Source organism: Protomyctophum bolini (assembly GCF_963924005.1).
Source record: "Protomyctophum bolini genome assembly, chromosome: 3".
Lineage (NCBI taxonomy): Eukaryota > Metazoa > Chordata > Actinopteri > Myctophiformes > Myctophidae > Protomyctophum > Protomyctophum bolini.
Genome location: NC_137864.1, coordinates 21,959,469 through 21,974,023, shown reverse-complemented (window position 1 = coordinate 21,974,023; position 14,555 = coordinate 21,959,469). Strand labels below are relative to the sequence as shown.

Genomic DNA, 14,555 nt, shown 5'->3' with positions numbered 1-14,555 from the left:
ATCCTAATCATATCAAAAGCAGTTGAGTTCATTTATTACTGTATGTTTTGTACATGCAGTCTTATCAAATGACATGTGTTGCCCAGCAGCAGCATTGTCTCATTAGGTTGCCAACAGGTTCCTCTTCACAGTCTCCATCCTCCGTCAATGATGTGCTCTGTTCCAGTCACGTATGCTGACTGGGGAGGTGGGGAAAAAAATAATCATCATGCATCTCACGTAAATATTGTCCGGCCAAATTGTAATTAAGTAAGTTCTGTAATCAGAAAACGATTCATCTGAGCATTGGGCATTATTAGTCTACAGACAGCGTGCCTAACATCTTCGGCTATTCCCTTCAGGGGTCGCCACAGCGAATCATCTGCCTCCATCTCACCTTGACCGATGTCGCCACAGCGAATCATCTGCCTCCATCTCACCCTGTCCTCTGCCTCCACAGTGAATCATATGCCTCCATCTCACCCTGTCCTCTGCCTACACAGCGAATCATCTGCCTCCATCTCACCCTGTTCTGTCGCCACAGCGAATCATCTGCCTCCATCTCACCCTGTCCTCTGCCTCCACAGCGAATCATCTGCCTCCATCTCACCCTGTCTTCTGCCTCCACAGCGAATCATCTGCCTCCATCTCACCCTGTCCTCTGCCTCCTCTTCTCTCACACCAACTAACTTCATGTCTTTTTTCACTACATCTGTAAATCTACTCTTTTTTTGGTCTTCCTCTAGGCCTCCTGCCTGGCAGTTCCAACCTCAAAACCTCAACTAATATACTCACTATCCCTCCTCTGTACACGTCCACACCATCTCAGTCTGGCCTCTATGGCGTTATCTCCGAAATATCCGACATGTGTTGTCCCTCTGATGCACTCATTCCTGATCCTATCCATGCTTGTTACTCCCAGAAAGAACTTCAGAATTTTAGTCTCTGCTACCTCCAGCTCTGCTTCCTGTCTTTTCCTCAGTGCGACTGTCTCCACACAGCGTACCTAACATAGTATACAGTATATTATTGCGTCACCCATGTAACACATACCTCGTCTGAAGCGAGGTAGACACACAGGTAAGCCACCTCCTCCGCTGTGCACATTCGACCAGTCTTCTGTCTTGCCATGAAGTCCTTAAAGGCCTGCGGAGCATAGTTATGTTCACCGTGTGCAAAACACAACACGGGGGGATAATAAAAGGGTTGGTTGATCAAGACCTGCCAAATCCTGGACAATTACAGCTGCAACTGGTGAGCTGTTTATTGTACTTAGCCATAGAAGCCATGTTCAGTAAAAGTGGCTCGTAAATATTTACAACCAATACAGATAAATAACTGCCTCCACCAGGGCAGGACAGGTTGTGGCCTCCTGGTGGCACTATAATAGGCCAACTGTGAAAAGTGCCATTTGTTCTTATGTCTTGGATGGCAATTGAATGATTTGAGGCATTTTGTTCCAAAAATGGGAAGCTGGGCATAGCCACCCCTTCTAAAAAATAGAAAATCCAATGAAAAAGCTCAGTCAGTACCTGCTCAGGGTCGGGTTGGGCCTGGATCCTGGCCCTCAGTGACGGTGTATCAACAGTCCCTGATGACCAAACATAGAACATCCTTTACATTCAGTCTAAACAGACTAAAGGCTATCCTTTATACTTTGTCGTACGTACAACCACGCTGCTTGTAAAAAAGATGTTGCATATTTCACTAGAAAATCTGCTGTTTGTCGTTTGAAGTTATCACGATGGATCATGGCTAATACTGTACACTATACTGCATACTGTACATTATATACACACACACACACACACATCACTTAATCATATCTACTGCAACTAGTGGTCGACCGGTTCGGGTTTTTCAATGATCAATGCTGATATCATGCTGCTGCCGTTTTGCATCAAATAAAACACACAAATGATACAAAAACTGCTTAAGTTAAATGGTAATTTATTTTATTTAACACTAAAGTTGTCTGCTTTTTTGTAAAGTGGATGTTTAACCACTTAAAGATGGAGTGCCACAATATTTTTACACCCTAAAACATGATCATCAGGTATTATTATAAGGAGGAAGAACTTTTTCCAAAAGGTGTACAGTATTTGTTAAAATCATGCTTTTATGTGGACACTCCCACCAGTTCATTAAGTATGCCTGGTTTGCCTGGTGGGTGGTGATCCACCTGAACTGAAGCCGCATCCACAGCTGTAGTTATATGATAAAGGGGGAGGGGCTGATAATGTGATGTCACTATATTACTGTTTATTTAATTGGCCCGTTTGACTGTCAAGGGTTCAGCCTCCAGGAAGAAACCCTAAATACAAAGTTAATACACCATTGCACATAAAAGCGACTCCAGGGTGTCTAATGAAGTACTGTCACCTCATAGACACATGAAGAACTGGAAAAAATACAAAGATTGTGGCACTCCATCTTTAAATGTTATATACAATACTTCATTGACTGCAATCTCCGAGGGATTTCCCTTTAAGATGTCTTTGCAGAAGGCGATCTACAAGCTCACAGCACATCACAACGCCACACATTGTGGGCTTATTTTTGGCGAACATTCACCCCCCCCCCCAGAATAGAGCACCGAAGTCTGACATCAATATCGGTAGACGGGTTCATGGAGCGAATGTTTTTAACTCAAATCTTTCCCTGGAACAATATATTTTCAGATGGGGGTCGCGGCCAATTACATATAGTTTTTGGGGGTCCTTGACATGAAATATTGAGCACCACTGACATGGGAACATGGGTATTATTTCAGAAAACTGTCTAATATTTTTTTAATTTCGACGTCAGGCCTAAATGGGATAATAATACATGCAGGGCTTCTTTCTGACCCGAGTTCCAAACCAAGGAAAATAACTCGGTTTTCTTCACATGTTGTGTTTCAAAAACCAATAATATCCTTACCAGGGCAGATGCAATTACAGCGAATGCCTTGCTCGATGAAATCTGCAGCTATGGATTTTGTGAGGCCGATAACCGCAGCCTTGGAGGTGCTGTAGACGCATCTATTCACAACTCCTGTGGAAGGGAAAACATGTGTGTGTGCACGCACGCACACGCACAAAACAATTCTCAGTTAAGAGGATTACACAGAACATGGGGCATACCTTGTTCATAGCTATCCTTTTTTTCCGGCACAAAACTAGTTTATTTGCGAAGTCTAAAATAGTACTTTTCAATGTAGTTAAGATCCTTTACCTTTGATACTCGATGCAACAGATGACATGTTAATGATGTTTCCCGACTTCTTTGCCAACATCTAGAATGAGAATACATTGAAGGTGTCAGTCATATTCACAGAATCTTCCCAAAAACAATACAGGAATATGAATGATCATGACAATCATGTAAATAACTAAATTAATGAGCTACGGCACAAGGCAATTATTCATCTTTAAGAGACTTTGATTAGTTTGAGGCTAAAGCTGGATTAGCAGATGGGAAGTTAGTGACCATCATGTCACAGGCTCAAAGTAATACAACTAATCCCAGCAGAGCAACAAAGCAAGGGAACAAAAACATATGTCGCTCAATTTACTGCCCTCTTGTTCTCTCAGTAGGATCAGCAAAGAGGACATATGTTTTCTCCAACTTAAACCCTATATAGTACTTAGTTGACTACGGTCACCCAGGGGGTTTCTGTGCGCTGTCGTCCACTCCTTTTTTCCCCCCCTCAACACAAAATCTCTTCACCGAGAAGCTTCACAACAAGGCGACACGTTGCTTTGAAGTTAGATCGGTTGTAAAAAAGAAAAGGTACGCTCATGCAGTTAATTTCCCAATTTCACCAGGCAGTGTTTCTCAACCAGTGGTCCTTGAGGGGGTTCCAGGTGGTCCCCAGCTAAATGGAGAGTTGGTAACCAAACTGACCCTTATTAGATCTTGAACTCTTGAGTGAGTAAAATAAAACCAAATTTGGTTTCATTTTACGCTCTCAAGAGTTATTTAATTCACAATACGTCTACACAATTACAGAATGTAGAAGAAGTTTGCCTGTTATCTCTCCTAATGGTACCAACATCAACACAGCATGTGGACTAAATCTTATCCAACGAAAACAAAGTATTCTTTAGTTTTGGGTCTGAGAGGCTAAGCCAAGGGCTCCATTTTCGTCACAGCTAAACTTGGTCTAAACATCTTTGCCTTTTTTTTTTTTTACTATTTTGAATAATATTTTTTAATAGCCAATCTACATTGACACGTTGTGAGCTTGTAGACTGGCCATTTTAACTATTCAAAAATGTTTTGCAAAATAGTAAAGAAGAAAAAAAGGCAAAGAAGTTTAGGGATAAGGGGTTTAGCAGTGACGAAAATGGAGCCTCATAATATGAGGCTCCATTTTCGTCACTGCTATTTGATGACATATTATGTCATCAAATGGTGGTCTGTGGTTTAAATGCAGAGTAAATGATGGGCCTTGATATGAAAATGGTTGAAAACCCAGGGCAAAGGTCATCCATCACCTTTGGCAGGAAAGCCTTGCTCATGAGGTACATGCTGCGGACGTTGACGTTCATGGTGAAGTCCCAGTCGGCCTCTTCACAGTCCAGGATGCTGCCATGATGGACAAACCTGGAAGCATTAGAAACAGAGGTCTCTAGGAGTGTTGCATGCAGTACACATGGGGCTCCATTTTCGTCACTGCTAAACCCCATATATGTAAACTTCTTTGCATTCTTTTACTTTTTTGAAATAGTTCAACTAGCCAATCTACATTGACACGTTGTGAGCTTATAGACTGGGCATTTTAACTATTCAAAAGTTTTACAAAATAGTAAAAAAGGCAAAGAATTTTAGGGATAAGGGGTTTAGCGGTGACAAAAATGGAGCCAATGATGTCCAAAAAATACTAAAGATGTACAGTAGCACATCCTAAAACTTCAAGTCAATTGAGGATAAACTACTGATGTTCATTTTGACGTTTGGGATGAGCTACCTCTTGGAATCTATTTTGAAATATTGTGTTCATTATTTGGCAAAAGACAAAAACTACATAACGGATACGCCGACTATATTTCAACTTGTTTGGTGAAATACTGAATCAAAATATGTAAACTGAGCCACAGAATGGGGACCTTAAACGAATCGAGTGTCGACAAATGTCAATTCGGAGGCCCCTCTCCTCTGCGTTAAGGTGATTGGTGACATCAGGTCAAGTGGGGGTTAAGTCTTAAAGTAGAAGGATTTTGGAAATGTAGTTAAGTAGTAGAGGATGGTACTAGACAACATGTGATCAACATGGAGACATATGATTTGGTAATAGGAGCAATAGGGGTGATTTCATTATACATGTGAAATCATAGCAGCATTGCATGAAGTATAGGGTTGTGTGCGTGTGCGTGCAGTGTTGGGGGAGGGGAAGTACTGTACCCAGCAATGTTGAACAGCACATCCACATGGTCGTGTTCCTTGGCCAGGACATCCACTTGATCCTTGCTGGTTACGTCAACCACTTTGGTCTTGATTCCTAGTGTAGTTCATCTCACATTAAAGTCATTTCTACTAGTAATGGGAGATTAAACGGCAAACACATCGGTATCGGCTGATATTGGCTATTGAAAAAAATTGCCAGATCTACAAGCTCATAGCGCGCCACCGAGTGGCGTGCTACGAGCTTGTAGATCTGCTATTTTTGAAAAATCGAAGAACGACTGACATAGAAACATAGCTTTTTCAGAAAACTGTCAGGATGGAGATGACATTTTTAGAATCTGATCTCAGGTCAAAATGGGTTAAACCAATTAATCAGTAATGGTAAAATTATATATCGGATTTAGCAGATATTTAGTTTTATTATAATTATGTTGAAAAATTCATTAAAAAAAGCCTGAAAAAGCCTTTTGTGATGATGAAGGCTGCAAATTATATCAGTGTTTTCTGGGGAAGCTTTCGAAAGAGTCAATAGTTGGAACATTTAAAAAAATGAATACTACATTCAAGCTGTTTATGTTGGGATGTGAGCCAACATTTCAATAACGGTGCATCGCTAGTTTTGAAATATGCTTTTTTTCAAAATAATTATATATTTTAAATACAGAATGAGATCATATTGACATCGGTTATATCGGTTATCGGACATAATGGCAATTCATTATATCGGATATCGATATCGGCCAAATTGTCTCATCGGAACATCCCTAATGTCTACATAAAGGTCAGTACGGGGTATCAGTACTGATACCCAAATGACAAGATTAATTAAAGGAAAACTTCAGGGTTTTCAACCAAGGTTCGTGTTTTAGGTTGTTATTGGAGAAAGTAAAAGGTGAGTGTTTTTTTTGTTTTTCATTTGCTGCTTTCTTTGGTTTTAATGATTTTAGCTATTTTTGAATCTGGGTTGGTGACAAATTGTCATATTGAGCCTACAACACACAGTATGACATCCCCCCCCCCCCTTCACATTCAGTAGATCCTGTGATCTTGTGTGGCCATATGCAATTTCCTGGGGTCTAGTAGGACTATAGTAAATAACAACTGTTGCGTTCTTAGCTTATGCATGTATGCATGAAAACTACTTGTTATGTATGTGATGTATTGCCATGCTTTTTGTTCTTGCTTAAAGGGACACTTCACCCTTTTTGCAAAAAAATATATGTTAATGACGTTTAGAAGCTTTAGATCACTTTCCTGGCGGTATTTATGTGTGTAATATGTGGTTTTAGATATTTTAGATTGTAGCAATGAGCCTGTTGTCTCTGATGTCATGGACACTGGTCTCACTACCTTCCTGGACTACAATTCCCATAATTTTTTGGTGCACTCCTCCTCCTTGTGGATAGGGGGGAGAGCTGTCTTACTGAGACAACATAGTCCAGGAAGGAAGTGAGCCCAGTGTCCATGACATCAGAGACAACAGGCTCACTGCTACAATCTAAAATATCTAAAACCACATATTACACACATAAATACCCCCAGGAAAGTGATCTAAACCTTCTAAACGTCATTAACATATATTTTTTTGCAAAAAGGGTGAAGTGTCCCTTTAATGTAAATCGCTCTGGATTAAGAGCGTCAGCTAAATGTCTAAATTGTAACAAGAAATTGCTGTAAAATGCTGTAAAAATAAATACATATTTAGCCCCATGTTCGAATGCCCCCGACCCAATGTCAAAAATAGCTAAAACCGCTAAAATGAAAGAAAGCAGCAAATGAAAAAGAAAAAAACACTTACTTTCTCTAATAACAACCTAAAACATGAACCTTGATGAAAAAAACCCTTAGTTGTCCTTTAAGCTAAAACATGTATTTTACGGCGGTTTTAAGAAAGTAATAATAGCAGTATTACAAGTGAGGCCTCTCATGTGAAGCATCGTCAATCTCACCATGCAGATGGAGCAGCCTACAGTATGTACACTTTACAGGACACAGCAGTGCGTTTGAAGTGCAGTCAAGTACGAATGAATGATGAAGTCATGAAGGAGAACGATATCTATTAGTGCGGTGCGGTGTCTAGACTACCTGACATACTGAGCAGAGTGCTGTACGGTCCAGTGGCCATTGTAGTATTCACTGGTTTAACCCATTTAGACCTGAGGACGACTCCACAAATGCCTCCACAAACATTTTCATGTCAAGGACCCCCAAATATATATGTATTTGGCCACAGACATCTGAAAATGTTCCAGGGACCCCCCAGAAGCAAAGATATGAGTTAAAAATGTTCCCTCTGAAGGAACACATTATATATTCAAAGGTTTGTGCCACATTTTCACAATTTAAAATAAATAGCAGACCTACAAGCATGTAGTGCGGCACTCGGTGCCGCGCTACAAGCTTGTAGATCTGCTATTTTTCAATAGCTAAAGTGTAACATAATGCTTAAAACACCAAAAGGGGTTCCCGCCCAGACTGGTTTAAAGTAGAGTTCAAAAACAGTATCAGACAGTGATCAGTGAGCATGACATTTAATATAGACCATCCCCACTTGGCAGAGCTGCAGCATCTACAATAGTTTTTCTCATGATCGGCAGACACCGAACAGATACCTCTTCTTGTGCGTAAGGGGATAATTTTAATTAATTCATTAATTATTACAAGTAAAAAAACACAAAACTGTTCATGTGCGTGTGTGGGGAGGAAGGGAAGAATGTTAAGGCCTGTCACAAATTTGAAAAATGATAGGCTATTATAAGATACAGTATTATCTGAATGACTTTTATACCATTTTTAAATAAAAGATGGGTTTCTCCAGATCGGGTAAATTGCAGATCACTGATCGATCCGATTTATGATGAATTGAACATTCAACATGGTGGGCCCTATTGTAAACAAGTGTATGGTGTCGTCCACAGTTAACAGTTTTGTATTGAGTTGTGCTTGAAATGTACTGAAATTCTCCAATATGTTAATAAATAAATAAATAAATCAATCGGTGGCCGCTCGATCAGAGCACCTCTAACAGCATCCTGAGAAGAATTCCAACATAATGCAATAGTGGGTGATCTCGAACAATACAATACAATATATACAGAGGTGTGTATATATATATAGCATAATAACATAATAGATAGTCAAGGAAAACGGTGATGAAAATCAATAGGCTCATTCTGCCTGCACCGTGTGTGTTGTCCAGTAGATGGCAGTATAGGTGAGCAGCAGTATACCTGGAATGCCATCCAACTCCTTGAGCTTCTCTCCGTTGATATCCGTAGCCGTGACCTGGGCTCCCTCTTTAGCCAACGCCTGCAACGTGGGAAAAAAATCAGGTTTCAAAAAAGGATTCAACATTTCAAAATAGAATACACACTCATTGCCACACATGTCCAATATCTATCTGATCAGGAAAATAAATGAATTATGTATATCAAAAAGATACCATGAATCAAATTGGTGTTTTTATTCTTGCCATGTCTTTTTTTGTTTTTTGTTGTAGATCTTTGTCTATGCACTTTAAGGACTGCTTGCTTGAATTTCGTTGTACCTGTACAATGACAAATAAAGTTCTATTCTATTCAAAGAAGCAAAGATTTGAGTTAAAAATGTTTGCTCTGAAAGAATATATATTCGAAATTTGCACCACATTTTCAAGATTAAAAAAAAATAGCAGATCTACAAGCTTGTGAGCTTGTAGATCTGCTATTTTTTAATAGCTAAAGTATAACATAATGCTTAAAACACCAAAAGGGGTTCCTGCCCAAAATAGGTTAAAACAGTGATTTTCAACCAGTGGTCCTTGAGGCCTAGTTTTGTGTCTGAGAGGCTAAATCTCATCAAAATAGTGGCCCGGGGCTCAAAAATGGCAAATAAATAAATAAATGATGGGACTTGACATGAAAAACCCACTGGTTTAAAAGCAACTGCTTATATTAAACTGTAGTGTATTGTATCACACGATAAGGGAAACATCTCTATTGATGTGATTGTACTGCATCTCGACGACGACGACACTGCAAACGTGGCCAGGTAGCCTGAATGTCTTTGGAGAATAAATAAAAGGTCTGAAGTAGTAGATTTGTCCCCGTCGAGTGTGTAATATGGTCCCACAGTCAGATGCCAGCTCATGCAGTGAGTGGCTACATCGTTAAGCCATTTAGGCCCGAGGACGCACCTGTGTCACCTCATAGCTTTCAACAACTTTAAGCATTATTCTAAACCGTTTAGCCGACGGAAAATAACAGGTCAAGCTCATAGTGTGTCTACGAGTGCCACGCTATGATCCTGTAGATCTGATAGTTTTTGGAAGAATCGTGAAAATGTGTGCAAATCTTTGAATATATATATTCGTTCACAGCTAACGTTTTTAACTCATATCTTTGCTTCTGAGGGGGGTGGGTCCCTGGAACAACATATTTTCAGACGGGGGGTCGGCAGCCAATTACATATAATGTGTGTGGTCCTTGACATTAAATAGTTTGAGAACCACCGACATAGAAACATGATTTAGAAGACATTTTGTAGAATCTGGTGTCACTCTCAGGTCTAAACGGCTTAACCACATAATAGAGTAGTAGACCTTTTCAGCAGAAGTACCCTCTGAAGTGTAAACACCACAGCACAGCAAGCTCTTCGCAGCACAGCTCTCCAACAGACAATGTAATTGGTCTTGTCTATTGATCTCAGACGGTAGTAGCAGTATGCATTTTAGTTATCCCCGACAAAAACACACTGAGACCAGGTTGTACAAAATGTCTTCTAAATCCTGACAGTTTTCCGTGTCAGTGGTTCTCAAACTATTTCATGTCAAGGACCCCACATTCTTTCTGTATTTGGCCTATATCTAAAAATACTGTATGTTGGTTCAGGGACCCACAAGAACCAAATATTTGAGTTAAAAACTTTTGCTGTGAAAGAATATATATATATATATATATTCAAAGATTTGTGCCACATTTTCAGGATTTTTCAAACATACTGTACAAGTTCGTAGGGCACGCTCAGATGCTATGAGCTTGTAGATCTGCTATTTAACAACAGCAAAAGTTTAAAATCACGGTTAATGTGGTTAAAAGCTGTAAGGTGACACAGATGCGTCCCCAGGTCTAAATGGGTTAAGGAAATTGACTCGCCAAAGAACAAATCTTGACAACAAGACTGATATATTAGAAATATGTTCTCCTAGGTCAAAGTAAAGCTGCAAACAGCACAACACTATTCATTCCAAAGTCATTTATACATATTATATTCTAAAGTGTGTCTTTCCTAATACAAATAACGGTCTACAGTAGTGCTCGGTGGTTAGTGGCTGAGGAGAATTCGCAGCATGCCTATTGGGGTGCGCACACACTAGTCTGTATTATTGTGTTATCATTTGCTATGGGAGTATACAAATGGAACCCCCCCCCCCCCCCAAATAAGTGTTCATTTGGGGGGGGCCTCCGCCTCCTTTCGGTTTGGTATATTTGGTATGCTGCACTGTGAAGGAAATTCAAGGAATACGTCCTCATCTGACAGGGACTTGTTACTGCGTTACCCGCTTAACCCATTTTGGGCGGGAACCCCTTTTGGTGTTTTAAGCATTATGTATAAAAAATAAAACAATCGTGAAAATGTGGCCCAAATGTTTAATATATATTCTTTCACAGCAAACGTTTTTAACTCAAATATTTGCTTCGGAGGGGTTCCTGAAACAACATATTTTCAGATGGGGGTCGGCGGCCAATTACATATACGTTTGGGAGTCCTTGACATGAAATAGTTTGAGAACGACTGACATAGAAACATAGGGTTTTTCAGAAAACTGTCAGGATTTAGAAGACATTTGTAGAATATATGAATGAATTAATTGTCTTTCATGTCATGTTGTGTGAAATGCATATTTTACAATATAGGCTACATCAACATACAGGTCTATTCTATTATAGCCTATTAGCCTACACCCTACACTAATACAGCTTTCTCTGGTTATCCGGAGTGCTACCCATAGAGTATTAAAAGGATAGAGACTGATCTGGCGCGAAACTCCGCCCCCCCCCCCCGCTATTCATGTCAGTGGAAGTTGCTCAGTGGCGTTTTGAAGCACCCGGAAGGACCGTCTATTTCCGCATTTCTTCGCCGATTCAGCATTTGGGCACCAAATGTTGGTGCATTTGCGGAAGTGCAACCGAGCGCTCAATGTTAAAGCCCAGCTGCACGGGTTTCCTCGTCATGAATCCACGGGTCCGCGACCGTCCGCCTGCAGTACTTCCTCTTACCACTAGGGCCCAGTGCTTCAACGTTGGAGTGCCTCACTGGCCCCTTGGTGCTACCGCTCTCGTCTGGACGACATGCATAATTAACATAACTGCAATGTGGACGCTCAAAACTTTGATGTCAGCTACAATTTTATTTTATTTTATCATTTTTATCCCACGATTTTGTAACCCATATTTCACCCCTGTGTCAATCATCTAATGTGCCTCGGGTATGGGCACTGATGACGCATAGGAGGAAACACGCCGCCAGCGTCCACAGCGTGCCGAGTGGGAATCGAACCCAGGACCTTCTAGCTGTGAGGCGACAGCACTAACAGCTACAAATGTATGCGGGTAACAGCCGAGCCGTTCATGTGGAAAGGGTCTAAAATTTTTCCTAAAGAAATCGTTGCCGTGACCACTACTCCTTGGGTCTGACATCATTTTGGCTCTAAAAGATAAAGGATGAAAGGTAAAGGATAAGATGCGTCTAGCCAACGACACCACCATCTCTCTACTCCTGACACAGACACTCTCCCATCTAACATCAGGGTCTAGAGACTCTAGATTCTAGACAGCTCTGTACACAGCACTGGTTTTCAACCCTTTTCATATAATCAAGGTCAATTCTTTTTTGGCATTTGAACCATGGACCATCGATGCAATGCCCTGATGCAATGCCCTGCCACACTCAAATATTCAAATATTCTAAAGGGATAAAATACTTCTGATTCACTTTCAGAGATTCAACAATATAACAGCCGCATGCCATGTGGATGAAACCTGAATCCCAATTGAAATCCAATACTCTGACGGGGATCTGAAGTCATATGAAGGAGTAAATAAACGTAACTTTTAAATTAAATTAGTTTTTTGTGCAGGATTTGTTAAGTCTGTGGTTGCACAAAATTCTAATTGTACCTCCTCAACTACACCAATAGCGCCCAGAAATGTCCCGAACTAAATAAAAGAATAAAGGTTATGTTATAATTATGCATCCTTAAAATAGAGTGGCTACTACAACGTGTAGACGATGTGAACATACACCTCATAGGCTCTATGATGAAGATTAAGATCTAGAAATAACCGTTCCCAGTTCCCAGTTTAATGTAGCCCGTCTACAAACTCACAATCGTGTCACATTTGGGAGTTGGGACATGTTGTGAGCTTGTTGTACATTTTAAATAGCTGATGTTTAAATAGCTGATGATGTACAGTGTACACTGTATACAGGGTTAAAAACGTCAGGAAATATTTTCCCCACGACATTTTGTCGGGGTGAAACTCTGAGAACCTCTGGGTTAACACTTTGACTTCTATTCACGAGTTGCTCGAGTTAATTCATTGTAGAACACTTTCCCTGCGATTTGCGAGTTGCCCGAGTTATGTTTTCATTGTTTAATCCAAGTTTTTAATCAGTTTTAAGTCATACGGCCATCCACCGGACAGAATGGGATATGAGACGTGTTTTGATGACGTCATCGCAAAAAGGTCCGTCGCTCCGGTGTGCAAAGGGTTACGGGAATTTGAGTCTCCATTGTTTACAATGGGAAAGCTGCCTTAGCAGCTCGGCACTTTGGAATATTTCTCAACACTACAACAAGCGATTACACCGTTTTAAAGTGGATTTTCATAACAAGCAACTCAGCGGTTGGTGCACTGGCTGTTCAAAGGTAACTTTAAAAATAGGCAGTCTGGCCTCAGTAGCCTGGAAGATGGTCGTACATTACAGGCATTCAAGTTCAACCTGTTAAGAAACAGTATGAACCGGTTTTCTTACTATTGCTGCTGCTCGTCCGATCCCTTGTGCAGCTGCAGACAATACGATGACCTTCCCATCCAGACGGCCCATGGCTTACAGTACACCTTTTACAGCTCCTGGGATCCATACAAATAAATAATATATGGGATATCATGATCTTGTTACAAATTGTGTTTCAAAATAAATTCCTTGTATGGAATCTCAAATCTGTTTAAATTAATTTAAATTAATTAAATTAATCAATTAATCAAAATAAGAACATAATAATGGTGTTGTTTAAAAAAATAAAATCAAACATTTGCCACGGACACATATGCTGACCCCCGGTGCTGCTACCCTGCATTGTGTTGTAAACGTCTTGGACTTTCATCAGATTGAGTGCTGTGAATGATTATGCGTGATTGAATGACCACTACACTGTCCACTGCCATTGCTGTGTAGCCTGGATGTAATTGTAACACCCTAAAGCACAGCTTGTTTGATCTGATGGGCTACCAAACAAAATAAGGAATGTTTTCAGAGCACATATTCCTGCCTGGACTCTGCTTATAAATGATTAAAGTTGTTTCTTATTCTTCAGTGACAGTTTTGTGAAACCTTTGAACTCGTCGTGGTGGAACATATAGCATGCTTTAGCCTTCCACTGTTCCACATGGAAACTTATTATATTCTCAGCTGACACGTATATTTGTCATCATGCAATAATAAGATACTAAGATTAAAACAAAATAAATCATTATTGATTTGCAAAAAGCAAATGCCTACTCATATTACTGACTCGTAGTTTTCCTACTACTTACCTTAGTGGTTGACTGAATGACTGACTGACTGTTGAAAGTCTAAAAAAAATAAAAGTGTAGTTATTGTCACATGCTTGCTTTCGGAGAATGCTATTGGTTCCTCACCAGGAAGTGTATCTCCCATAGGTTTACACATTGAACCTGCAATATAGCCTCTGCCGCTAGGTGCCGCTGGTTTGTGCTGTGGAGGAGCTCAGATGAATTCAGACGTCAATATGTTATTGGTTCTCAGCCAGCGGTCCGGGGACCACCAGTGGTCCTTGAGGGGGTTCCAGGTGGTCCCCATAGCTAAATGATGGAGAAGATTTGGTAACCAAATGGACCCTTATTAGATCCTTAATACTTGAGAGTGGTTTGGTTTCATTTTATGCTCTCAAGAGTTAAATT

General features: G+C 40.3%; 1 protein-coding gene across 1 annotated transcript; it reads right to left on the bottom strand.

The window, feature by feature from the left end:
* bdh2 (3-hydroxybutyrate dehydrogenase, type 2) lies at window positions 1-14,217 on the bottom strand. Its single transcript, XM_080759475.1, has 10 exons — window positions 14,169-14,217; window positions 13,387-13,484; window positions 8,601-8,679; window positions 5,368-5,464; window positions 4,461-4,569; window positions 3,196-3,256; window positions 2,902-3,015; window positions 1,512-1,570; window positions 1,033-1,125; window positions 1-179 (listed from the first exon to the last, which is right to left on the bottom strand). The coding sequence occupies exons 2-10, from the start codon at window positions 13,456-13,458 to the stop codon at window positions 126-128; spliced, it is 738 nt and encodes a 245-aa protein (XP_080615601.1). The 5' UTR covers window positions 13,459-13,484; window positions 14,169-14,217; the 3' UTR covers window positions 1-125.
* Window positions 14,218-14,555: the final 338 nt, after the last annotated feature.

Bases quoted from the DNA above. Each gene is read 5' to 3' on its own strand.
- bdh2 (XM_080759475.1), bottom strand. From the start codon at position 13,458: ATGGGCCGTCTGGATGGGAAGGTCATCGTATTGTCTGCAGCTGCACAA. The intron at 1,571-2,901 runs GTAAGGATATTA...TTTGGTCATCAG, and splicing joins CTGTAATTGCATCTGCCCTG to GGACTGTTGATACACCGTCA. The intron at 180-1,032 runs GTATGTGTTACA...CCACCTCCCCAG, and splicing joins TCTACCTCGCTTCAGACGAG to TCAGCATACGTGACTGGAAC.